Genomic DNA, 27,323 nt, shown 5'->3' with positions numbered 1-27,323 from the left:
ACTCACACACGCAGGCCCTTAGAAGCCTTTCTCTCTCAGACACAGACACTCATTTTCTTCCACTTTTTTTCTGCGCGCTACTCCTCCCGCAGTTTTTGTCCTAGACCCATGAATGAGGTGTCAAATCGACCGGCTCATTGAGGAGAGGTGTGCTATGACTTTTATAAGCGATCGGGTGTACGATGTTCGTCCGGCGGGCGAAAAAGTAGCGAAAAAAATCCCATAGACTTTGCATTGGGACAAACTTTGACGAGTAATAGCTCCTAACGAGAATTTCATAGAAACATGTGGGTTACCAGGTTTGAAGAGCCTGATAGGCTCTCTCAGACCATACCTCAAAATGGGGTGTAAGTTGTACCCCTGGGGCGCAAGAGCTGCCCAAAGTTGCCCCATAGACATACTATGGTGAAGCCGTGCCCATGAACCAGGAAGTACTGTGTTTTTCCTACTATGGGAAATTACATAGGGATTTTGTATTGAACATAACTCTGGATCACAATGTCATAGAGACAAGGGGGTGGGCTCATATTACTCAGGCAACCAATCAGTCTCTCAGGATCATTGTGAAGCTATCAAGCCACGCCCTAGCAACCATATAGAGCACCATAGCAACAAGTTCCATAGACTTCCATTGAAAAAGATCAAATGAATATCTTTGGATAGGAGTGTCATAGAAACATGAGGGTGGGCTCATTTGACTCGGGGCAGCAAACGGCCAATCACGAATCACCTTCAAGACATCATAGCCACGCCCTAGCAACCATTCAGAGCACCCTAGCAACCCAAAGCATAGAGGGGATATCTTCAAATCTGAACATCATAGAGGAATGGGGGTTGGTTTATAGCATTCATACTGGCAAGCAGCCTTTGGTTTATCATTACTGGCAGCTGCCAAGCCACTCCCTAGCAACCAAACAGAGTACCCTAGCAACCGTTTAGCAAGATCTATATCTCTGCATCAGAACATCGTAAAGACATGGGGGTTGGTTTATATTGTCAAGCAGCCTTTGGAGTATCATCATTGGTAGCTACCAGGCCACTCCCTAGCAGCCAACCAGATTACCCTAGCAACCGTTTTTCAAGATCCATATCTCTGCATCAGAACATCATAAAGACATGGGGGTTGGTTTATATTGTCAAGCAGCCTTTGGAGTATCATCATTGGCAACTGCCAAGCCACTGCCAAGCCACTCCCTAGCAACCAAACAGAGTACCCTAGCAACCATTTAGCGATGCCTATATCTCTGCATCAGAACATCGTAGAGACATGGGGGTTGGCTTTTTTGACTCATGCTAGCAAACTGTACTTGCAACATGCTACACATGCTAGCAGTTAATAGCTACATGCTAATAGTGATTAGCTAAGTGCTAAAGTGGGCTGAGAACATGCTAAGAATAGAAACTCCATAGTAACTATCTGTGCCAACTACCAACCACCTAGTGACACCATAGCAACCACCCTGGTTACCATAGCAACCGCCCAGAACACCCTAGCAACCGCCTAGCAACACAGTAGTGACCACTCCAGGTACCTTAACAACTGCCTAGCAACACCTTAGCAACCACCCCAAGTACCTTAGCAACCGCCTAGCAACACCTTAGCAACCACCCCAAGTTCCTTAGCAACCGCCTAGCAACCGAGTGGCGATTTTGCCACTGCAAGCACCATTCACATTTTCTTCAGGAAATGTACATTCTAGTATTGTAATTACTATTCACCTGAACAAAACTTTGGCGCGTAACTCGTCCCGCACCGTTTGTCCTAGACCCACAAATGAGGTGTCAAATCGACCGGCTTATTGAGGAGAGGTGTGCTATGACTTTTCTAAGCGATCGGGTGTACGATGTTCGCACAGCGTACGAAAAAAATGGCTGAAAAAACTCCCATAGACTTAACATTGGGTCAAAATCTGTGAGATCATATCTTTGGATCAGAAGGTCATAGAGACTTGGGGCTGGGCTCTTTTGATTCGGCCAGCCAATATGTAGTGACACAGCAACTTCATAGCCACGCCCTAGCAACCAATTACAGCACCCTAGCAACCGAGTGGCGAATTTTGCCACTGCAAGCACCATTCACATTTTCTTCAGGAAATGTACATTCTAGTTAATGGTGCTTGCCAAAGGCAAAGCTCCATTCTTATTCTTCTGCATACTTATTATTCTTCTTCTTCTTCTTCTGGACACAATTTCTGCGCGCTACTCCTCCCGCAGTTTTTGTCATAGACCCATGAATGAGGTGTCAAATCGACCGGCTCATTGAGGACAGGTGTGCTATGACTTTTATAAGCGATCGGGTGTACGATGTTCGTCCGGCGGGCGAAAAAGTAGCGAAAAAAATCCCATAGACTTTGCATTGGGACAAACTTTGATGAGTAATAGCTCCTAACGAGAATTTCATAGAAACATGTGGGTTACCACGTTTGAAGAGCCTGATAGGCTCTCTCAGACCATACCTCAAAATGGGGTGTAAGTTGTACCCCTGGGGCGCAAGAGCTGCCCAAAGTTGCCCCATAGACATACTATGGTGAAGCCGTGCCCATGAACCAGGAAGTACTGTGTTTTTCCTACTATGGGAAATTACATAGGGATTTTGTATTGAACATAACTCTGGATCACAATGTCATAGAGACAAGGGGGTGGGCCCATTTTACTCAGGCAACCAATCAGTCTCTCAGGATCATTGTGAAGCTATCAAGCCACGCCCTAGCAACCATATAGAGCACCATAGCAACAAGTTCCATTGACTTCCATTGAAAAAGATCAAATGAATATCTTTGGATAGAAGTGTCGTACAAACAAGAGGGTGGGCTCATTTGACTGGAGGCAGCAAACCGCCAATCACAAATCACCTTAAAGACATCATAGCCACGCCTTAGCAACCATTTAAAGCACCCTAGCAACCCAAAGCATAGGCAGATATCTTCAAATCTGAATATCATAGAGGCATGGGGATTGGTTTATATCATTTATACTGGCAAGCAGCCTTTGGTTTATCATTACTAGCAGCTGCCAAGCCACTCCCTAGCAACCAAACAGAGTACCCTAGCAACCGTTTTGCAAGATCTATATCTCTGCATCAGAACATCATAAAGACATGGGGGTTGGTTTATATTGTCAAGCAGCCTTTGGAGTATCATCATTGGTAGCTGCCAAGCCACTCCTTAGCAACCAAACAGAGTACCCTAGCAACCGTTTAGCAAGATCTATATCTCTGCATCAGAGCATCATAGAGACATGGCGGTTGGCTCTTTTGACTCATGCTAGCAAACTGAACTTCCAACATGCTACACATGCTAGCAGTGAATAGCTACATGCTAATAGTGATTAGCTTAGGGTTTAAACATGACACAAACTAGTAAAAATGTGTTACATCATGCTGGTAACATGCTAATTGTGTTAGCATCATGCTAGTAGCATCTTAATCATGTTAGCATCATCTTCCAAACATGCTAATTATGTTAGCATCTTGTTAAAAACATGCTTAGCAACATGGTAATCATGCTAGCATCATGCTAAGATTATGCTAATCATGTTAGCATGTTGCTTGCATTATGCTAACATGATTAGCATCTTTCTAAAAACATCTTACAGCATGCTAAGGGTGTTAGCATTATGCTTAGCAACAAATGCTAATCATGTTAGCATGTTGCTTGATAATGCTAACATGATTAGCATCTTTCTAAAAACATGCTTTAGCAGCATGCTAAGGGTGTTAGCATAATGCTTGCAACATGCTAATCATGTTAGCATCTTGATAAAAACATCCTAGCAGGACGGTAATTATGTTAGCATCATGCTAATCAAGAGTGCCGAGTTTTGCCACTGCAAGCACCATTCACATTTTCTTCAGGAAATGTACATTCTAGTATTGTAATTACTATTCACCTGAACAAAACTTTGGCACGTAACTTGTCCCGCACCGTTTGTCGTAGACCCACGAATGAGGTGTCAAATCGACCGGCTTATTGAGGAGAGGTGTGCTATGACTTTTCTAAGCGATTGGGTGTACGATTTTCGCACAGCATACGAAAAAATGGCTGAAAAAACTCCCATAGACTTAACATGGGGGCCAAATCTGTGAGATCATATCTTTAGTTTAGAAGGTCATAGAGACTTGGGGCTGGGCTCTTTTGATTCAGCCTGCCAATAAGTATTGACACAGCATCTTCATAGCCACTTCCTAGCAACCAATTACAGCACCCTAGCAACCGGTGCCGAATTTTGCCACTGCAAGCACCATTCACATTTTCTTCAGGAAATGTACATTCTAGTATTGTAATTACTATTCACCTGAACAAAACTTTGGCGCGTAACTCGTCCGGCACCGTTTGTAGTAGACCCACGAATGAGGTGTCAAATCGACCGGCTTATTGAGGAGAGGTGTGCTATGACTTTTCTAAGCGATCGGGTGTACGATGTTCGCACAGCGTACAAAAAAAACGGCTGAAAAAACTCCCATAGACTTAACATGGGGTCCAAATCTGTGAGATCATATCTTTGGATCAGAAGTTCGTAGAGACTTGGGGCTGGGCTCTTTTGATTCGGCCAGCCAATAAGTAGTGACACAGCAGCTTCATAGCCACGCCCTAGCAATCAATTACAGCAACCTAGCAACCGAGTCCGGTGTTTTGCCACTGCAAGCACCATTCACATTTTCTTCAGGAAATGTACATTCTAGTATTGTAATTACTATTCACCTGAACAAAACTTTGGCACGTAACTTGTCCCGCACCGTTTGTCGTAGACCCACGAATGAGGTGTCAAATCGACCGGCTTATTGAGGAGAGGTGTGCTATGACTTTTCTAAGCGATTGGGTGTACGATTTTCGCACAGCATACGAAAAAATGGCTGAAAAAACTCCCATAGACTTAACATGGGGGCCAAATCTGTGAGATCATATCTTTAGTTTAGAAGGTCATAGAGACTTGGGGCTGGGCTCTTTTGATTCAGCCTGCCAATAAGTATTGACACAGCATCTTCATAGCCACTTCCTAGCAACCAATTACAGCACCCTAGCAACCGGTGCCGAATTTTGCCACTGCAAGCACCATTCACATTTTCTTCAGGAAATGTACATTCTAGTATTGTAATTACTATTCACCTGAACAAAACTTTGGCACGTAACTCGTCCCGCACCGTTTGTCGTAGACCCACAAATGAGGTGTCAAATCGAACGGCTTATTGAGGAGAGGTGTGCTATGACTTTTCTAAGTGATCGGGTGTACGATGTTCGCACAGCAAACGATAAAAAAGGCTGAAAATCTCCCATTGACTTAACATTGGGTCAGAATCTGTGAGATCATATCTTTGGATCAGAAAGTCATAGAGACTTGGGGCTGGGCTCTTCTGATTCGGCCAGCCAATAAGTAGTGACACAGCAACTTCATAGCCAGGCCCTAGCAACCAATTACAACACCCTAGCAACCGGTGCCGAATTTTGCCACTGCAAGCACCATTCACATTTTCTTCAGGAAATGTACATTCTAGTTAAGTTGGCTTGAAAGAGCCAACTTACTGATCTTCTATTTAAGCTTATTAAGTTGGCTTGAAAAAGCCAACTTACTGATATTGTACTTAAGCTTATTAAGTTGGCTTGAAAAAGCAAACTTACTGATATTGTACTTAAGCTTATTATTATTATTCTTCTTAGACTAAATTTTAAATTGTATCTCCTCCTAGACTGTTCAAGCTACAACCACCAAACTCGGACTAGACATTCAGACTGTTCTGACTCGAGTTGCTATATCTTTTCAGACTGATCTGACTTACGGTTTTCCTAAAAATGTTGATTAAACCTGGAAAAAGCTCCCATTGACTTCCATTGAAATGCCTTGGCTGATCTGAACATTCCGTCCAACTGTCAAAATTCAAATTCAAACACACAGACTCAATTTAACTGCCATTCCTATTTCTAAGCCATTTAAACTCATTCAAACTCATTCTATCTATCTATCTATCTATCTATCTATCTATCTATCTATCAAACTAAATCTATCTATCTATCTATCTATCTATCTATCTATCAAACTAAATCTATCTATCTATCTAAATCTATCTATCTCTATCTATCTATCAAACTAAATCTATCTCTATCTATCTATCTAAATCTATCTATCTCTATCTATCTATCAAACTAAATCTATCTATCTCTATCTATCTATCTATCTAAATCTATCTATCTCTATCTATCTATCAAACTAAATCTATCTATCTATCAAACTAAATCTATCTATCTCTATCTATCTATCAAACTAAATCTATCTATCTATCTATCAAACTAAATCTATCTATCTATCTATCAAACTAAATCTATCTATCTATCTATCTATCTATCTCTATCTATCTATCAAACTAAATCTATCTCTATCTATCTATCAAACTAAATCTATCTCTATCTATCAAATTAAATCTATCTATCTATCTATCAAACTAAATCTATCTATCTATCTATCAAACTAAATCTATCTATCTATCTATCAAACTAAATCTATCTATCTATCTATCTATCAAACTAAATCTATCTATCTATCTATCTATCAAACTAAATCTATCTCTATCTATCTCTATCTATCTATCAAACTAAATCTATCTCTATCTATCTCTATCTATCTATCAAACTAAATCTATCTCTATCAAACTAAATCTATCTATCTATCAAACTAAATCTATCTATCTATCTATCTATCAAACTAAATCTATCTATCTATCTATCTATCAAACTAAATCTATCTATCTATCTATCAAACTAAATCTATCTATCTATCTATCTATCTATCAAACTAAATCTATCTCTATCTATCAAACTAAATCTATCTATCTATCTATCTATCTATCAAACTAAATCTATCTATTTATCTATCTATCAAACTAAATCTATCTATTTATCTATCTATCTATCTATCTATCAAACTAAATCTATCTCTATCTATCAAACTAAATCTATCTATCTATCTATCAAACTAAATCTATCTATCTATCTATCTATCAAACTAAATCTATCTCTATCTATCTCTATCTATCTATCAAACTAAATCTATCTCTATCTATCTCTATCTATCTATCAAACTAAATCTATCTCTATCAAACTAAATCTATCTATCTATCAAACTAAATCTATCTATCTATCTATCTATCAAACTAAATCTATCTATCTATCTATCTATCAAACTAAATCTATCTATCTATCTATCAAACTAAATCTATCTATCTATCTATCTATCTATCAAACTAAATCTATCTCTATCTATCAAACTAAATCTATCTATCTATCTATCTATCTATCAAACTAAATCTATCTATTTATCTATCTATCTATCTATCAAACTAAATCTATCTCTATCTATCAAACTAAATCTATCTATCTATCTATCAAACTAAATCTATCTATCTATCTATCAAACTAAATCTATCTATCTATCTATCTATCTATCTATCTATCTATCAAACTAAATCTATCTATTTATCTATCTATCTATCTATCTATCTATCTATCTATCTATCTATCAAACTAAATCTATCTCTATCTATCAAACTAAATCTATCAAACTAAATCTATCTATCTATCTATCTATCATAGCAACCACCAGATCACCCAAGCAACCACCTTGAACACCATGGCAACAGCACAGCAACCACACAGAGCACCCTAGCAACCGCATAGCAACCACCCAGAACAGCATAACAACCTCCTAGAATATCCTAGCAACCTCATAGCAATACCCTAGCAACCACCCAAAGTACCTTAGCAACCGTATAACAACACCTTAGCAACCACCTGAGTACCCTAGCAACCATATAGCAACACCTTAGCAACCACCCCGAGTACCTTAGCAACCATATAGCAAGACCTTAGCAACCGCATAGCAACACCTTAGCAACCACCCCGAATACCCTAGCAACAACATAGCAACACCTTAGCAACCACCCCTAGTACCATAGCAACCGCATAGCAACCCCCTAGCAACCACCCCGAATACCCTAGCAACCGCATAGCAACACCTTAGCAACCACCCCTATTACCATAGCAACCGCATAGCAACATCCTAGCAACCATCCCGAATACCCTAGCAACCGCATAGCAACACCTTAGCAAACACCCCGAGTACCCTAGCAACTGCATAGCAACACCATAGCAACCAAACAGAGTGCCCTAGCAACCATTTTGCAAAATCTATATCTCTGCATTAGAACATCGTAGAGACGTGGGGGTTGGTTTATATTGTCAAGTAGCCTTTGGAGTATGATTATTCGTAGCTGCCAAGCCAGTCCCTAGCAACCAAACAGTACCCTAGCAACCGTTTTGCAAGATCTATATCTCTGCATCAGAACATCGTACAGACAATAATAAATATAATAACCTTTTTCTAAACACTATTTACCCTCCAGTACACTCACGTTAATACCTGGGAATGTGAAATGCTGAACAACCATACAATTTATTAACAAACAAACATAATTTACTATAGGCTACGTTAATAGCCTAATTATACTTACAAAAAACACTGTTGGCTAATTGACATTCAGTTACTTGCTAATTTAGCATTCTATCATCCTGGGTAACACATACTATCACCAGTTAATACTATTTTCCACAGTAGAATCTGCATTTGAAAGCCTGGTCAGTCACTACTGCTAGTTTATTTGTGGGGCTAGCTAATTATAGTTAAAACGGAATATTAAAATATTTTTACTCTGGCCTTTGTATGTGGTAGAGAGACAGTCCTGGTAACTTACTGTCGGCGTCGTCAACATGCGCGCGCGCACACACACACCAACCGCTCGCTGCTAGTGCAAGCACAAAAGTAGTCCCGGCCCGCGCGTGTAGCCTATAAGATACCCCGCCGCCAATCAAATTACGGCGTTTCTTGTACTGTCGTCGTCCTGGCCGTTAGAATCGATCCAAATAGCAGTGCAAAGGAGCTTGCTAAATATTGGTGGGGACAAATTTGTCATATCAAAATATTGATAGGGACTAGTACCTAGCGTCCCCCCCTAAACCTACGCCCATGGTTTATATTGTCAAGTAGCCTTTGGAGTGTTGTCATTGGTAGCTGACAAGCCACTCCCTAGCAACCAAACAAAGTACCCTAGCAACCGTGTTGCAAGATCTATATTTCTGCATCAGAACATCGTAGAGACATGGCGGTTGGCTGTTTTGACTCATGCTAGCAATCTGTACTTCCAACATGCTACACATGCTAGTGAATAGCTACATGCTAATATTGATTAGCTAAGTGCTAAAGTAGACTAACTATCTATCTATCTAAATTACTAAGCTTAAACTTTCAAACTTCAAACTTTCAAAACTACTTCAAACTTTCTGGACCAGCTTTTTCAAGCCAACTTAAAGTTTGTCTTCAAACTTTTTTATCTAGTTAAGTTGGCTTGAAAAAGCCAACTTACTGATCTACTACTTAAGCTTATTATTATTATTATTATTCTTAGACTAAATTTCTAAATGCATCTCCTCCTAGACTGTTCAAGCTACAACCACCAAACTCGGACTAGACCTTCAGACTATTCTGACTTAGTCAGCTTTTTTAGGAAAACCGTAAGTCTGATCAGTCTGAAAAGATATAGCACACTAAAACTTGGAAAAATCCCATTGACTTTCATTGACGGAATGTTCAAATGAGCCAAGACTATTCAAACTCCAACTGTCAAAATTCAAATTTTGACAGTTGGAGAGGCCCATCAGACTCTATTAGATGCCATTCTATGTACTATTTCTAATCCATTGAGACTCATTCAAATTTCCATTCTATCTAATATGTCTTTATCTATCTATCTATCTATCTATCTATCTATCTATCTATCTATCTATCTATCTATCTATCTATCTATCTATTTCTCTTTCTAATCAATCTATCTATCTATCTATCTATCTATCTATCTATCTATCTATCTCTCTTTCTAATCTATCTATCTATCTATTTCTCTTTCTAATCTATCTATCTATCTATCTATCTATCAAACTAAATCTATCTATCTATCTATCTATCTATTTCTCTTTTTAATCTATCTATCTCTATCTATCTATCAAACTAAATCTATCTATCTATCAAACTAAATCTATCTATCTATCAAACTAAATCTATCTATCTATCAAACTAAATCTATCTATCTATCTATCTATCTATCCCTTCTCATCTATCTATCAATCTATCTTTCTTCTCATCTATCACTTCTCATCTATCTCTCTTCTCATCTATCTCTCTTCTCATCTATCTCTCTATCTATCTCTCTATCTATCTCTCTATCTATCTCTCTATCTCTCTATCTATCTATATATCTATCTATTTCTCTTTCTAATCTCTCTATCTATCTATCTATCTATCAAACTAAATCTATCTATCAAACTAAATCTATCTATCTATCTATCTATCTATCTATCTATTTCTCTTTCTAATCTATCTATCTATCTATCTTTCTTCTCATCTATCACTTCTCATCTATCTCTCTTCTCATCTATCACTTCTCATCTATCTCTCTATCTATCTCTCTATCTATCTCTCTATCTATCTATCTATCTACCTATCTATCTATCTATGATCAACTCTCATAGCAACCACCCAAACCAACCTAGCAACCACCCAGAACACCATGGCAACTGCATAGCAACCCCACAAATCACCCTGGCATCATCCTAGCAACCAGCCTGGATACAATAGCAACCACATAGCAACACCATGGCAACCACCCCGAGTACCCTAGCAACCGCATAGCAACACCCTAGCAACCACCCCGAGTACCCTAGCAACAGCATAGCAACACCTTAGCAACCACCCCGAGTACCCTAGCAACACCTTAGCAACCACCCCGAGTACCCTAGCAACACCCTAACAACCACCCCGAGTACCCTAACAACCGCATAGCAACACCCTAGCAACCACCAGAGTACCCTAGCAACCACCCCGAGTACCCTAGCAACCGCATAGCAACACCTTAGCAACCACCCCGAGTACCCTAGCAACACCTTAGCAACCACCCCGAGTACCCTAGCAACCGCATAGCAACACCCTAGCAACCACCCGAGTACCATAGCAACCGCATAGCAACACCTTAGCAACCACCCCGAGTACCATAGCAACCGCATAGCAACACCCTAGCAACCACCCCGAGTACCCTAGCAACCGCATAGCAACACCCTAGCAACCGCATAGCAACACCTTAGCAACCACCCCGAGTACCCTAGCAACTGCATAGCAACACCATAGCAACCAAACAGAGTGCCATAGCAACCAATTTGCAAAATCTATATCTCTGCATCAGAACATCGTACAGACATGGGGATTGGTTTATATTGTCAAGCAGCCTTTGGAGTATCATCACTGGTAGCTGCCAAGTCACTCCCTAGCAACCAATCTAGTTATTATTATTAAGTTGGCTTGAAAAAGCCAACTTACTGATCTACTACTTAAGCTTATTATTATTATTATTCTTCTTAGACTAAATTTCTAAATGCATCTCCTCCTAGACTGTTCAAGCTACAACCACCAAACTCGGACCAGACCTTCAGACTATTCTGACTTAGTGTGCTATATCTTTTCAGACTGATCAGACTTACGGTTTTCCTAAAAAAGCTGATCAAAACTTGGAAAAATCCCATTGACTTTCATTGACGGAATGTTCAAATGAGCCAAGACTATTCAAACTCCAACTGTCAAAATTCAAATTTTGACAGTTGGAGAGGCTCATCAGACTCCATTAGCTGCCATTCTATGTACTATTTCTAATCCATTGAGACTCATTCAAACTTCCATTCTATCTATTATGTCTTATCTATCTATCTATCTATCTATCTATCTATCTATCTATCTATCTATCAAACTAAATCTATCTATCTATCTATCTATCTATCTATCTAACTAAATCTATCTATCTATCTATCTATCTATCAAACTTAATCTTAATCTATCTATCTAACTCATTCAAACTCATCTATCTATCTATCTATCTATCTATCTATCTATCAAACTTAATCTATCTATCTATCTATCTATCTATCTAACTCATTCAAACTCATCTATCTATCTATCTATCTATCTATCTATCTATCTATCTATCTATCTATCTAACTCATTCAAACTCATCTATCTAACTCATTCAAACTCATCTATCTATCTATCTATCACTGGTAGCTGCCAAGTCACTCCCTAGCAACCAAACAGAGTACCCTAGCAACCATTTTGGAAAATCTATATCTCTGCATCAGAACATCGTACAGACATGGGGGTAGGTTTGTATTGTCAAGCAGCCTTTGGAGTATGATCATTGGTAGCTGCCAAGCCAGTCCCTAGCAACCAAACAGTACCCTAGCAACCGTTTTGCAAGATCTATATCTCAGCATCAGAACATCGTACAGACATGGGGGTTGGTTTATATTGTCAAGTAGCCTTTGGAGTATCATCACTGGTAGCTGCCAAGTCAGTCCCTAGCAACCAAACAGTACCCTAGCAACCATTTTGGTAAATCTATATCTCTGCATCAGAACATCGTACAGACATGGGGGTTGGTTTGTATTGTCAAGCAGCCTTTGGAGTATCATCATTGGTTGCTGCCAAGCCACTCCCTAGCAACAAACAGAGTACCCTAGCAACCATTTTGGAAAATCTATATCTCTGAATCAGAACATCGTACAGACATGGGGTTTGGTTTGTATTGTCAAGCAGCCTTTGGAGTATCATCATTGGTAGCTGCCAAGCCACTCCCTAGCAACAAACAGAGTACCGTAGCAACCGTATTGCAAAATCTATATCTCTGCATCAGAACATCGTACAGACATGGGGGTTGGATTGTATTGTCAAGCAGCCTTTGGAGTATCATCATTGGTAGCTGCCAAGCCACTCCCTAGCAACCAAACAGAGTACCCTAGCAACCGTTTTGCCAGATCTATATCTCTGCAGCAGAACATAGTACAGACATGGGGGTTGGCTCTTTTGACTCATGCTAGCAATCTGGACTTCCAACATGCTAGCAGTGAATAGCTACATGCTAATGGTGATTAGCTAAGTGCTAAACTGGGCTAAGAACATGCTAATAACTCTATAAAAACTCCATAATATCCATCTGTGACAACTATCTATCTATCTATCGATCAGTCTGTTTACTTATCTAGCTATCTATCTAGCTTTTAAAACTACAATTCTAAAACAAACTATTTCAAACTGAAAAGGTTCAAACTACAAACTTTTAAAACTTCTTCAAACTTTCTGGCTATGCTTTTTCAAGCCAACTTAAAGTTTGTCTACAAACTTTTTTATCTAGTTATTATTATTATTCTTAGACTAAATTTTAAATTGTATCTCCTCCTAGACTGTTCAAGCTACAACCACCAAACTCGGACTAGACATTCAGACTGTTCTGACTCAAGTTGCTATATCTTTTCAGACTGATCCGACTTACGGTTTTCCTAAAAATGCTGATTAAACCTGGAAAAAGCTCCCATTGACTTCCATTGAAATGCCTTGGCTGATCTGAACATTCCGTCCAACTGTCAAAATTCAAATTCAAACACACAGACTCAATTTAACTGCCATTCCTATTTCTAAGCCATTTAAACTCATTCAAACTCATTCAAACTCATTCTATCTATCTATCTATCTATCTATCTATCTATCTAATCTATCTATCTATCTCATTCAAACTCATCTATCTATCTATCTAACTCATTCAAACTCATCTATCTATCTATCTAACTCATTCAAACTCATTCTATCTATCTATCTATCTATCTATATCAAACTTAATCTATCTATCTATCTAACTCATTCAATCTATCTAACTCATTCAAACTCATCTATCTATCTATCTATCTATCACTGGTAGCTGCCAAGTCACTCCCTAGCAACCAAACAGAGTACCCTAGCAACCATTTTGGAAAATCTATATCTCTGCATCAGAACATCGTACAGACATGGGGGTAGGTTTGTATTGTCAAGCAGCCTTTGGAGTATCATCATTGGAAGCTGCCAAGCCACTCCCTAGCAACCAAACAGAGTACCTAGCAACCATTTTGCAAAATCTATATCTCTGCATCAGAACATCGTAGAGACATGGGGGTTGGTTTATGTTGTCAAGCAGCCTTTGGAGTATCATCAATGGTAGCTGCCAAGCAACTCCCTAGCAACCAAACAGTACCCTAGCAACCGTTTTGCAAGATCTATATCTCGGCATCAGAACATCGTACAGACATGAGGGTTGTTTTATATTGTCAAGCAGCCTTTGGAGTATCATCATTGGTAGCCAACAAGCCACTCCCTAGCAACCAAACAAAGTACCCTAGCAACCGTTTTGCAAGATCTATATCTCTGCATCAGAACATCGTACAGACATGGGGGTTGGTTTATATTGTCAAGCAGCCTTTGGAGTATCATCATTGGTAGCTGCCAAGCAACTCCCTAGCAACCAAACAGTACCCTAGCAACCGTTTTGCAAGATCTATATCTCTGCATCAGAACATCGTACAGACATGGGGGTTGGTTTATATTGTCAAGCAGCCTTTGGAGTAGCATCACTGGTAGCTGCCAAGCCAGTGCCTAGCAACCAAACAGTACCCTAGCAACCGTATTTCAAGATCTATATCTCTGCATCAGAACATCGTACAGACATGGGGGTTGGTTTATATTGTCAAGTAGCCTTTGGAGTATCATCAGTGGTAGCTGCCAAGCCAGTCCCTAGCAACCAAACAGTACCCTAGCAACCGTTTTGCAAGATCTATATCTCGGCATCAGAACATCGTACAGACATGGGGGTTGGTTTATATTGTCAAGTAGCCTTTGGAGTATCATCACTGGTAGCTGCCAAGCCACTCCCTAGCAACCAAACAGTACCCTAGCAACCGAATTGCAAGATCTATATCTCTGAATCAGAACATCGTACAGACATGGGGGTAGGTTTGTATTGTCAAGCAGCCTTTGGAGTATCATCATTGGTAGCTGCCAAGCCAGTCCCTAGCAACCAAACAGTACCCTAGCAACCGTTTTGCAAGATCTATATCTCGGCATCAGAACATCGTACAGACATGGGGGTTGGTTTATATTGTCAAGTAGCCTTTGGAGTATCATCATTGGTAGCTGCCAAGTCACTCCCTAGCAACCAAACTGAGTACCCTAGCAACCATTTTGGAAAATCTGTATCTCTGCATCAGATCATCGTACAGACATGGGGGTTGGTTTGTATTGTCAAGCAGCCTTTGGAGTATCATCATTGGTTGCTGCCAAGTCACTCCCTAGCAACCAAACAGAGTACCCTAGCAACCATTTTGGAAAATCTATATCTCTGCGTCAGAACATCGTACAGACATGGGGTTTGGTTTGTATTGTCAAGCAGCCTTTGGAGTATCATCATTGGTTGCTGCCAAGCCACTCCCTAGCAACGAACAGAGTACCGTAGCAACCTTATTGCAAAATCTATATCTCTGCATCAGAACATCGTACAGACATGGGGGTTGGTTTATATTGTCAAGCAGCCTTTGGAGTATCATCATTGGTAGCTGGCAAGTCACTCCCTAGCAACCAAACAGTACCCTAGTAACCGTTTTGCAAAATCTGTATCTCTGCATCAGAACATCGTCCAGACATGGGGGTTGGTTTATATTGTCAAGCAGCCTTTGGAGTATCATCATTGGTAGCTGCCAAGCCACTCCCTAGCAACCAAACAGAGTACCCTAGCAACCGTTTTGCAAAATCTATATCTCTGCATCAGTACATCGTAGAGACATGGGGGTTGGCTTTTTGACTCATGCTAGCAATCTGGACTTCCAACATGCTAGCAGTGAATAGCTACATGCTAATAGTGATTAGCTAAGTGCTAAAGTGGGCTAAGAACATGCTAATAACTCTATAAAAACTCCATAGTATCCATCTGTGACTATCTATCTATCTAATAAAACTTAAACTTTCAAACTTCAAACTTTTAAAACTTCTCAAACTTTCTGGCTATGCTTTTTCAAGCCAACTTAAAGTTTGTCCTCAAACTTTTTTATCTAGTTATTATTATTATTCTTCTTAGACTAAAATTTCTAAATGCATCTCCTCCTAGACTGTTCAAGCTACAACCACCAAACTCGGACTAGACCTTCAGACTGTTCTGACTCGGGTTGCTATATCTTTTCAGACTGATCAGACTCACGGTTTTCCTAAAAAAGCTGATCAAAACTTGGAAAAATCCCATTGACTTTCATTGACGGAATGTTCAAATGAGCCAAGACTATTCAAACTCCAACTGTCAAAATTCAAATTTTGACAGTTGGAGAGGCTCATCAGACTCTATTAGCTGCCATTCTATGTACTATTTCTAATCCATTGAGACTCATTCAAACTTCCATTCTATCTAATATCTATCTATCTATCTATCTATTTCTCTTTCTAATCTATCTATCTTTCTATCTATCTATCAAACTAAATCTATCTATCTATCTATTTCTCTTTCTAATCTATCTATCTATCAAACTAAATCTATCTATCAAACTAAATCTATCTATCTATCTATCTATCTATCTATCCCTTCTCATCTATCTATCAATCTCTTTCTTCTCATCTATCACTTCTCATCTATCTATCTATCTATCTTCTCATCTATCACTTCTCATCTATCTCTCTCTCTATCTATCTCTCTATCTATCTATCTATCTATGATCAACTCTCATAGCAACCACCCAAAACAACCTAGCAACCACCCAAACCAACCTAGCAACCACCCAGAACACCATGGCAACTGCATAGCAACCACACAAATCACCCTGGCATCGTCCTAGCAACCAGCCTGGATACAATAGCAACCACATAGCAACACCATGGCAACCACCCCGAGTACCCTAGCAACCGCATAGCAACACCCTAGCAACCACCCCGAGTACCCTAGCAACCGCATAGCAACACCCTAGCAACCACCCCGAGTACCCTAGCAACCGCATAGCAACACCTTAGCAACCACCCGAGTACCATAGCAACCGCAAAGCAACATCCTAGCAACCACCCCGAGTACCCTAGCAACCGCATAGCAACACCTTAGCAACCACCCCGAGTACCCTAGCAACCGCATAGCAACACCCTAGCAACCACCCCGAGTACCCTAGCTACCGCATAGCAACACCTTAGCAACCACCCGAGTACCATAGCAACCGCAAAGCAACATCCTAGCAACCACCCCGAGTACCCTAGCAACCGCATAGCAACACCTTAGCAACCACCCGAGTACCCTAGCAACACCTTAGCAACCACCCGAGCACCCTAGCAACCGCATAGCAACACCTTAGCAACCACCCCGAGTACCCTAGCAACCGCATAGCAACACCTTAGCAACCACCCTAGCACCCGAGTACCCTAGCAACCGCATAGCAACACCCTAGCAACCACCCCGAGTACCCTAGCAACCGCATAGCAACACCTTAGCAACCACCCCGAGTACCCTAGCAACTGCATAGCAACACCATAGCAACCAAACAGAGTGCCCTAGCAACCGTTTTGCAAGATCTATATCTCTGCATTAGAACATCGTAGGGACGTGGGGGTTGGTTTATATTGTCAAGCAGCCTTTGGAGTATGATCATTGGTAGCTGCCAAGCCAATCCCTAGCAACCAAACAGTACCCTAGCAAACGTTTTGCAAGATCTATATCTCTGCATCAGAACATCGTACAGACATGGGGTTTGGTTTATATTGTCAAGTAGCCTTTGGAGTGTCATCATTGGTAGCTGACCAGCCACTCCCTAGCAATCAAACAAAGTACCCTAGCAACCGTGTTGCAAGATCTATATTTCTGCATCAGAACATCGTAGAGACATGGCGGTTGGCTGTTTTGACTCATGCTAGCAATCTGTACTTCCAACATGCTACACATGCTAGTGAATAGCTACATGCTAATATTGATTAGCTAAGTGCTAAAGTAGACTAACTATCTATCTATCTAAACTACTAAACTTAAACTTTCAAACTTAAAACTTTCAAACTTAAAACTTTTAAAACTACTTCAAACTTTCTGGACCAGCTTTTTCAAGCCAACTTAAAGTTTGTCTTCAAACTTTTTTATCTAGTTTTATTTTTTATTTTAGCAAACGTCATTTGCGGGTCAAGACCCCGAAGACCACCAGAGGGTTAAACTGTCAATTTTGTTGCCTTGCTCATAATCAGTGATCACTATGATATTATTACCGTTGGCCACGGGATAATGTTCTGCGCAGAATTGAAAATATCCTAACCTCAATTTATCGGTGGACAAAGTTGATAGTGTTAAATATTCATTCTCAATCATTTACATATTAATTTGGTTCTTATTCACTGTAATTCAATCACCTTTGAGTTATATTGATCCGAGTTCCCTGGCAGCTCGGTTCATACTCCCGTGTTTAAAACTGCATGAACCAACCATTGAAGACACAGCTTACAAAGACTGTACCACTAATTGTTCGATACACAAACTAAAAGAACTCAAGAGTTGCATTTAATTCAGATATAAGATCAGTGGCGTAAAGTATTTGAGTAAATTTATTTAGTTACTGTACTTAAGTATCGTTTTGGCTATAGACTTTGTAATTTTACTGAGTATCAAAGATATTGGCAACTTTAACTCTTTACTAGACTACATTTTTGAACAAGTTACTCCAATACATTTGTGATGAGTAATGCAAGTACACATAACATTTTGCATTGCACCTAACTTTTTCTGCAGCAGTTTATTTCTGCTATAAAGAAGCGATATTGTCATATAAAAGGCATTGAAGGTACTACATCTCAACCATGAGATGTTTAAGAGACTGTTGTGTCGACCTTGATTTATTGCAATTTTGAGGTGTTCAGTTTTATTTTGACTAAAATAAATGTGTTGTCTCATCTTACAAATCAACTGTTTCTTATTTTCACTGGCATGTCTCTCAGATGTTGAGGACTTGTGCATCTTTGAGCCCACATTCAGTGTGAGTAAAATACTTAAGTACTGTTAAAATCAGATACTCAAATACTTTTCAGATCAGATACTTTTATTCAAGTTGTATTCGAATTGGTGATTTGTAACTTGTAATTGGAGTCATTTTCACTGTAAGTTTTCTATACTTTTACTCATGTATGGTTTTCAGGTACTCTTTACACCTCTGAATAAGATCTGTTCTTTTTGTCCAAACTATCCAATGTTAGAGCACTGTAAAGTGTGGGGCTCAAACATTAGTGTCATTTGGAACTCATTTATACAGTTAATGAAAATATATATGTGGATAACAAATAATCACTTCAGTACTCTCCAGGCACAATTTTAGGTATATAAAGGGATGGATTGTGAGTGTGAGTGAGAGAGAGAGAGAGTGTGTGACAGTGAGAGTGAGTCACTCATCCAATACTACAATGATAAATAATTTAATGAATAATTTTTCTACTCTTTAAACCAATAAATAAATGTTTAAGCGACAGTAGCCCCATACAACCATCCTTGGTTGATTTTCTTGGGGGATTTTCTGGAGTGAAAACAGACGCTTCATCTTTTGTGTGATGTACAATAAACTTCATAAAACTCATCAGTAAAGTTTTGGACAGGCTTGTACTAATAGTGGATAAAAGCAAGATGACAATTTATAACTTTGATTAAACTAAACTATACCATCTCCATGCAGCATATATTCTCTGACTCTGTAGGCATCATTGTCTGACTCCGGTTCGGTAGTGAACACCATTACTGACAGTTTCTGACATTTTCAGAGATTGTCCTGATATTGTCCTGTTTGTTTGTTGCATGAGCTCTTGAATCTCCGCTCTCTTATCGGAAGTGGGCCAGAAGCCAACCCCCCTTATTTTCAAGACTTATTTTACATCTTGTAAAAAGGGGTATAATAGGTGCCCTTTAATGTTAATAAAATAAAAGCAAAACTAATCTTGTAAAATAGTCTTAAAAACCAATGTAAAAATGAATCATGATAAGATTCTGGATAGTGATCATGCCTGAAAAGAATTTGTGATATATTTTTGCCATATCGCCAACCCCTAGTAGCCGTCAAAGCAAACCCTAGTATGCACTCGCGTGCTTTTTACACGTACATGCCAGACACCAGAACCACTTTAAAGGTGTGCTGCACATTAGACGAGGGGTTTCCCATGCTGACATTCAGGGCTCTGTCAATACTGTAGGCCACCTGTCGAAGGTAACGATCTGCTTCCTGTCCAAATCCGTCATACGGCACGTAGATGTATGGGAACACGCCATGCAGATGAAGACAAGTCTTCTGGCCTAGAAACAAGAGAGAAAAAGAATCAGCATCACTTTATAGGAGTGATGAAAGAGAAAAAGTTTTTGAAATTAAGGTGCTTGAGAGATTTAACTCACTTTTCTTCACAAATAACGCAAATTCTATTCTTGCAGTCTGTTCAACAGCACAACACTTCACTACAATAGATTTGTGCCCATTTCATTTCGTCTTTTTTCTCCGTTTGAAAACCGATTTATAATATATACAACCTGGATCATCTTGAAGAATATATCGACGCACACTACAACACATTCTGCTGCACCATGAACAGGGACAAACCAGATCACAACAAAAAAAGTATAAGTAACCTCACTCCAAATTCCAAGAGACCTCGTCCCGAATCACCTTTCAGCCCAAGTACAACGCCATCCACATCACCCAAACCGCCGTGCTGCACCGAGGTAAGCGACATCTTGCTTTCAATTGAAAACAAACTCACCGGACTTGACACCAGGATTGCACTTATAGAAGTTATACACAAGGAATTCCAGGAATTACGGCACAGCTTAGAATTCAGTCAAGAACAAATAGACACTCTCACTAAAGAAAATAACTTTCTAAAGGACTCTGTTCACGCACTTACCATTCAACTCACTTCCGTTGTCGCCGAAAATAAATCCATGAAGGAAAACATTTTGGACTTACAATCGCGCAGCATGAGGGACAATTTAGTCTTCACAGGCATCCCGGAACAAACTCCAGACGACCCCGAAAAATCAGTGAAGGACTTCATGATAAAACAACTCAAATTATCAGCGGAAACAGTACAGAGCATCACCTTTCACCGTGTTCACCGTATCAGATCCAAAAACAACAACAACCGTCCACGAGCGATCATCGCAAAATTCGAACACTATAAACACAAAGAACTGGTTCAAAGGCAAGGCAGACAACTCAAAGGCACAAACTATGGACTCAACGAACAATATCCAAAGGACATTCTCGAACGCCGGAAACAACTCTTCCCAATCCGAAAACAGAAAATAAATGAAGGAAAAAAGGCAATCATTACAGTGGACAAATTATACATAGATGGACAACTATATCGTGATAAGGACATTACTCCTTGGCTTTTCTAAACACTTCACTCCCATTCCTGAGCCAATAATCCTATTTATCCTATTTATGATTAATGCCATAATCATAAAGTGAACTAAACACACTTTTTTTTTTCTTTCTTTCTTTAATATATTAAATGTGGTCCTACTTTTGCACCTAGGTCTCGTGTCCCCCTTCCCATGTTCCACCATATGCTCCTATTTAATGGTATCTGTTTTGTTGTTGTTGTTGTTTCGCTGTGTATATTCTGTCAGTTGTGTATCTGTTTTTTTGTTAGTCTGCCAGCAACACTGTATTGTTACGCACACACACATATACACTACTACACTCACTTGAATACATACACTAACATTTGTACAGTACCAACAGACCCACACATTAATATACATTTGTGTTTATTTATTTATCTTTTTTTTTAAAAAACATGTCATCTATCACTTTTGTAACCTGGAACATTCGTGGATTTGGTTCTCAGACAAAGAAGGTCAAAGTTTTTAACCATTTAAATAAACTACAAGCTGACATATGTCTCCTGCAAGAAACACATCTATCAGAATCAGATTATAACAAAATTAAATCATCAAATTTCAGTCATTTATTCTCAGCTCACTACAATACAAAGCAAAGAGGAGTATGCATTCTAATAAATAAAAAAATCTCTTTTGTTCATAATTCCACCATTACAGACCCTGAAGGACGTTTCATTATCATAAACATCTCCATTAATAATAACCCAGTCACAATTGGCAACTTGTATGGCCCAAACACAGACCTTTTTCTCTTCCATTTCAAATTTTTCTAATTGTCCTGTCATAATCGCAGGCAATTTCAATACAGTTCTAGATCCAACAATAGATAGATGTAATAGTTTTGGCAATAAACGCATTTGCAAATCTGCAGAAACCATAAAACAGTTCATGAGTGATTTTGGTCTTGGCGATAGTTGGCGCCTACAGCATCCTAATAGTAAGGAATACTCATTTTTCTCACCAGTTCACCACTCATATTCCCGCATTGACTTCTTTCTCACCAGTAATTCTATCATATCAAATATTTCTGAATCGAAGATCCATCCAATAGTCATTAGTGATCATGCCCCGGTAACATTAAAATGGAACACAATTAATCAACATAAACCCACTACCAGATGGCGATTTAACACATCTCTTCTGAAAGATCATGATTTTGACAGTTATTTCAAAAGAGAGTGGGCATGCTTTCTAGAGATGAATGACTCCCCGGAAACATCTCCATCTCTTCTGTGGGAAACAGGAAAAGCAGTACTAAGAGGAAAAATAATTTCATTCTCCGTTTACAAAAAAAGGAAAGAAAAGGATCAACAAGCTGAACTGGAACAAAAAAATCAAATTACTAGAAGACATTAACATAAATAACCCAACAGAAGAAACACAGGATTCATTAAGAAAATATAAACTCAAATTGAACGAATTAATCAATAAACATACACAATTCCTAATTCATAGGCTAAGACAAGAAAACTTCCATCATAATAACAAATCTGGTAAATATTTGGCAAATCAGATCAAACAAAATAAGGAAAAGGCTACAATACCAGTGATTATAGACACAGCAGGGAAATCCACCAACTCACCAGAGGAAATAAATCAAATCTTTCAAAATTTTTACAGTAAATTATATTCCTCTGAAAAAGACCCAGATCAGAAAGACATTGACTCATTTCTCAACAATATCAACCTACCTCAACTCAGTAAACATCAAATAAATAAATCTCCCTTATCAGAACATGAACTTTTTAATGCTCTCAAACTCATGCCAAACAATAAAGCACCAGGCCCCGACGGATTCCCTGCTGAGTTCTACAAACATTTTTGGTCAATTTTATCACCACTCTTCATCCGTATGATTACTGAATCAAAACAAAAATCAAAACTCCCAGATGGTATGAACTCAGCCACAATTTCACTTCTTCTTAAACCAAATAAAGACCCAACATCACCGTCAAGTTATCGTCCGATTTCCCTAATCAATGTAGACATTAAAATCATTGCCAAAGCACTAGCATATAGAATAGAAAAAGTCACACCATCCATAATCCATCCAGATCAAACCGGTTTCATCAAAGGTAGACTTTCATCCAACAACACACGCAGACTTTTTAACTTAATACTTTATTCATCAACTCAAAATACCAAAACCATCATAGTTACTCTCGATGCAGAAAAAGCTTTTGATAGGGTCAATTGGAAATTCCTGTTTTCCACATTAGAGAGGTTTGGCTTTGGGGAGTCATTCATTAATTGGATCAAAATTCTGTATACATCACCTTCAGCCACTGTCATCACCAATGGACTAACATCACGTATCTTTACACTGCAACGGGGGACTAGACAAGGATGCCCACTCTCCCCTTCATTATTCACCATTTTCATTGAGCCATTAGCAGCAGTCGTCCGTCAAAACAGCAACATTAAAGGAATTCAAACACTAAACATGCAGCACAAAATTAGTCTTTACGCTGATGACATATTACTATATTTACAAGACCCCACATCATCATTACAAGAAACTATTAAACTCATTGATTCATTCTCAAATATCTCTGAATACTCTATCAACTGGAGTAAATCAGCCATACTTTCATTACATTCCAATAGCTTGGATGTGACATCCCAGACACCACCTATTCCTTTGTGCACCAACTATATCACATACTTAGGCATTAAGGTTTCCCCCAGGCTGTCAGAGCTGTTTGGACTCAACTTTACTCCATTACTTAAAACAATAAATGATGACCTGCATCGCTGGATGAATTTACCACTATCCATTATGGGCAGAATATCAGTAATTAAAATGGCTATACTCCCTAAATTAAACTATTTATTTACAATGACCCCAGCAATACCCACCCTCACCTGGTTTAAATCACTAGATTCAATTGTCACTAAATTCTATTGGAAAAATAAGACCCCAAGAATTAAATTATCTACACTACAAAAACCAAAAACACAAGGAGGACTGGAAGTACCACACTTCTACCACTACTTTTTGGCTAACCAGCTCCAAAACATATACAAATGGATTCACCCAAACCTATCAGAAAGCACATGGCTAGATATTGAACAGTCAATTTGTAAAGACATTAACATTTCAGAATTACCTTTCTATAATCAGACAATCAAAAAGCATCACTGTTTTAAAACACCAACAATAGCCGCAGCTCTGACAGCCTGGTGGAAATTTCATCAAATCACAAACACCCCTATTGCACCATCTAAATACACCCCGATCTGGAATAACCCAGATTTTATTGTTGACAAGAAGCCACTCAACTTACGCACATGGGTAAATAAGGGCATCACACAACTTCAACATATCCTCCTTAATAATAAATTGGCACCATTTTCCCACTTGGTCCAGAAATACGGCATTGGGAGTAATTGTTTTTTGGAATATTTACAAATCAAATCATCTATTCAATCAAAAATTGACACTCAGACAATTAATCTAGACCTTCCCCCTCCAATCTCAGAGCTAATTAATATAACCTCTCCAAAAAAACTACTTTCCAAAATATATAAAATAATATCCAAATCAGACAATTCAATAAGCCTACCCAATGCTAAATGGGAATCTGACTTATCCATTACTCCTAATGCCGCTTTCTGGACACAAATCTGTAAAAATATCTACTTCATGACAAAAAACGCCAACTTACAACTTATACAGTATAAAGTACTTCATAGATTTCACCTAACTGGACGGAAATTATTTAAAATGGGTTTCGCTTCAGAAACATGCTCACATTGCACACAAAACACTCCAGACACCTATTTACACGCTATTTGGGATTGCACTTCAGTTAAAAAATTCTGGGAAAACGTTACTGACTCACTATCCAATCTTATGGGATGTCACATCCCGCTGTCTCCCTCCCTCTGTATATTAGGTGACATATCCATAATCAATTTAAACATTACAAACAGTCAATTACTCCTGGTGGCTCTAACTATCGCCAAGAAAACTATCCTCATGAACTGGAAATCAAGGAACACCATACACATTACAACTTGGAAAAATTTACTAATAGAGTACATCTCCATGGAAAACTTGTCTACCTCCACTCACAATAATACACCAGAATTACACCCCTCTTGGTCATCTCTCTTTAACTTCCAACAGTCATGAATCCACTGACCTTCTTTGTCTGAAGCCATCCTCAATGATACACCATTAATATTCACACATGACTGGGGGGTGGGGGTCAGGAAGAGATAGCAACACCAATTAATATTAAATATTAATAAAATACTTAAAAGATTACATTTAAATCTCTCTCTCTCTCTCTCTCTCTCTCTCTCTCTCTATCCTGGTCGGCTGTGGCATACTAGCCCCTGCCATGTGCGGTTCTGATTAGTTGTGGGTTAGTGTGGTGTGGGGCCAGGGGCCTTGGGCTTTTGCCCTCCAGCTTGTACTTTCACCTGGGTTTTCTTGTCTCCAGCTGGCTCAGCACTTGTCTCGCTGTTTTAATGCTTCACATGTTAGATGAGGTGCACACACACATTCATTTGGAATATAAAACAAGTTTAAAGCGCAGAGGAAAAAGAGGGAAGGGAAAAAAAAAAAAAAAAAGCACACAGAGGGTAAGTGTGGCGTGTGCGTGGCGGCCTGGGCTTTGCACTGGTTCCATGCTGCACGCCATACTTTTTTAATGCATTATACACTAGTTGACAAACATATCATGAGTATAACAATGAAAGCTGCCATAAAAAAAAAAGAGAAAGAAAAAAACAAAAAAACAAAAAAACAAAGGCAGGGTAAGCATGGCATGTGTGGGGCGGCTGGGGTTGAGTATGGAGTTTGGGACCCTGGCCCTCGCAGCACCTCACCTTGATAGCCTATTGCAACATGACGCTGGCGGGGGTCTATTCTATCCCATGGCCATGAGGGGTGTCAGAGGCAGCTTTATAAAACCTTATTATTAATAGTTGTATCAATATTTCCATTATTATTATTATTATTGCTATTATAATTACTACTATTATCATTACTATCAATGGCTGTATCAATATTATTATTATTATTATTATTATTATTATTATTATTATTATTATTATTATTATTATTATTATTATTATTATTATTGCTATTACTACTGCTACTATTATCTTATTTTTCCTCTTCCTGATCCTTTAACCTCCCCCCTCATTCCAGATGAAATGAGTATATTCGTTAATATGTTTATCATTACTACTACTGCTAATACTATTATTACTATTTGTCATTTCTTATTAATTGGATTTATCATTATTTTTGTTATTACTGTTGCTATTATTATTATTATCATTATTATTATTATTATTATTAATATTGCTATTACTATTGCTTTTGTCATCTTTCTCATCCCTCATTTATCAGCTTTTTTTTTTTTTTTTTTTTTTTTGTGATACTATTACCCTCTTCATCATTATTATTGTCACTAAAATTCTTATTATTTATTATTATTATTACTACTACTATTAACTTTATTGGTCCTCTTCCTGATCCTCTAACCTCCCCCCTCATTCCGGATGAAGTGAGTATATTTGTTAATAAGTTTATCATTACTACTACTGCTAAATACTATTATTACTATTTGTCATTTCTTATTAATTGGATTTATCATTATTATTATTGTTATTATTATTATTATTATTATTATTATTATTATTATTATTATTATTATTATTAATATTGCTATTACTGTTACTTTTGTCATCTTTCTCATCCCTCATTTATCAGTTTTTTTTTTTTTTTTTCTTTCTCCTCTTGTGTGATACTATTACCCTCTTCATCATTATTATTGTCATATATATTCATATATATATATATATATTTCCACTACCACACCCAGTTACACTTACATTCACACACACAAACACACCCAAATTGTACTGTTATGTATGTTTTGTTGGTCTTTGTATTTGTTTTCTGCATTTAATTTGTTTTCTGTAATTATTGTAATTGTCTGTTTTGCATAATAAAAAAAAAAAAAAAAAAAAAAAAAAAAAA

General features: G+C 38.5%; 1 protein-coding gene across 7 annotated transcripts in view; it reads right to left on the bottom strand.

The window, feature by feature from the left end:
- The window catches only part of rev3l (REV3 like, DNA directed polymerase zeta catalytic subunit), a 341,728-nt gene that overhangs the window by 269,198 nt on the left and 45,207 nt on the right, over positions 1-27,323 (bottom strand). For 6 of the 7 annotated variants that reach the window (XR_010894996.1, XM_067384680.1, XM_067384681.1 and 3 more), the window contains exon 2: positions 20,026-20,215. Coding sequence is in view for 6 of the 7 variants with exons in the window: in XM_067384680.1 (XP_067240781.1) it covers positions 20,026-20,215 (190 nt within the window). In the remaining variant the exon portion in view is untranslated. The remainder of the gene's footprint in view (positions 1-20,025; positions 20,216-27,323) is intronic. The other variant, XM_067384683.1, reaches the window with a different exon arrangement.

The sequence above is a fragment of the Chanodichthys erythropterus genome, chromosome 4 (genome assembly GCF_024489055.1).
Source record: "Chanodichthys erythropterus isolate Z2021 chromosome 4, ASM2448905v1, whole genome shotgun sequence".
NCBI lineage: Eukaryota > Metazoa > Chordata > Actinopteri > Cypriniformes > Xenocyprididae > Chanodichthys > Chanodichthys erythropterus.
Note: the sequence above shows the minus strand (reverse complement) of the source record. Positions and strands in the feature narration are given on the sequence as shown.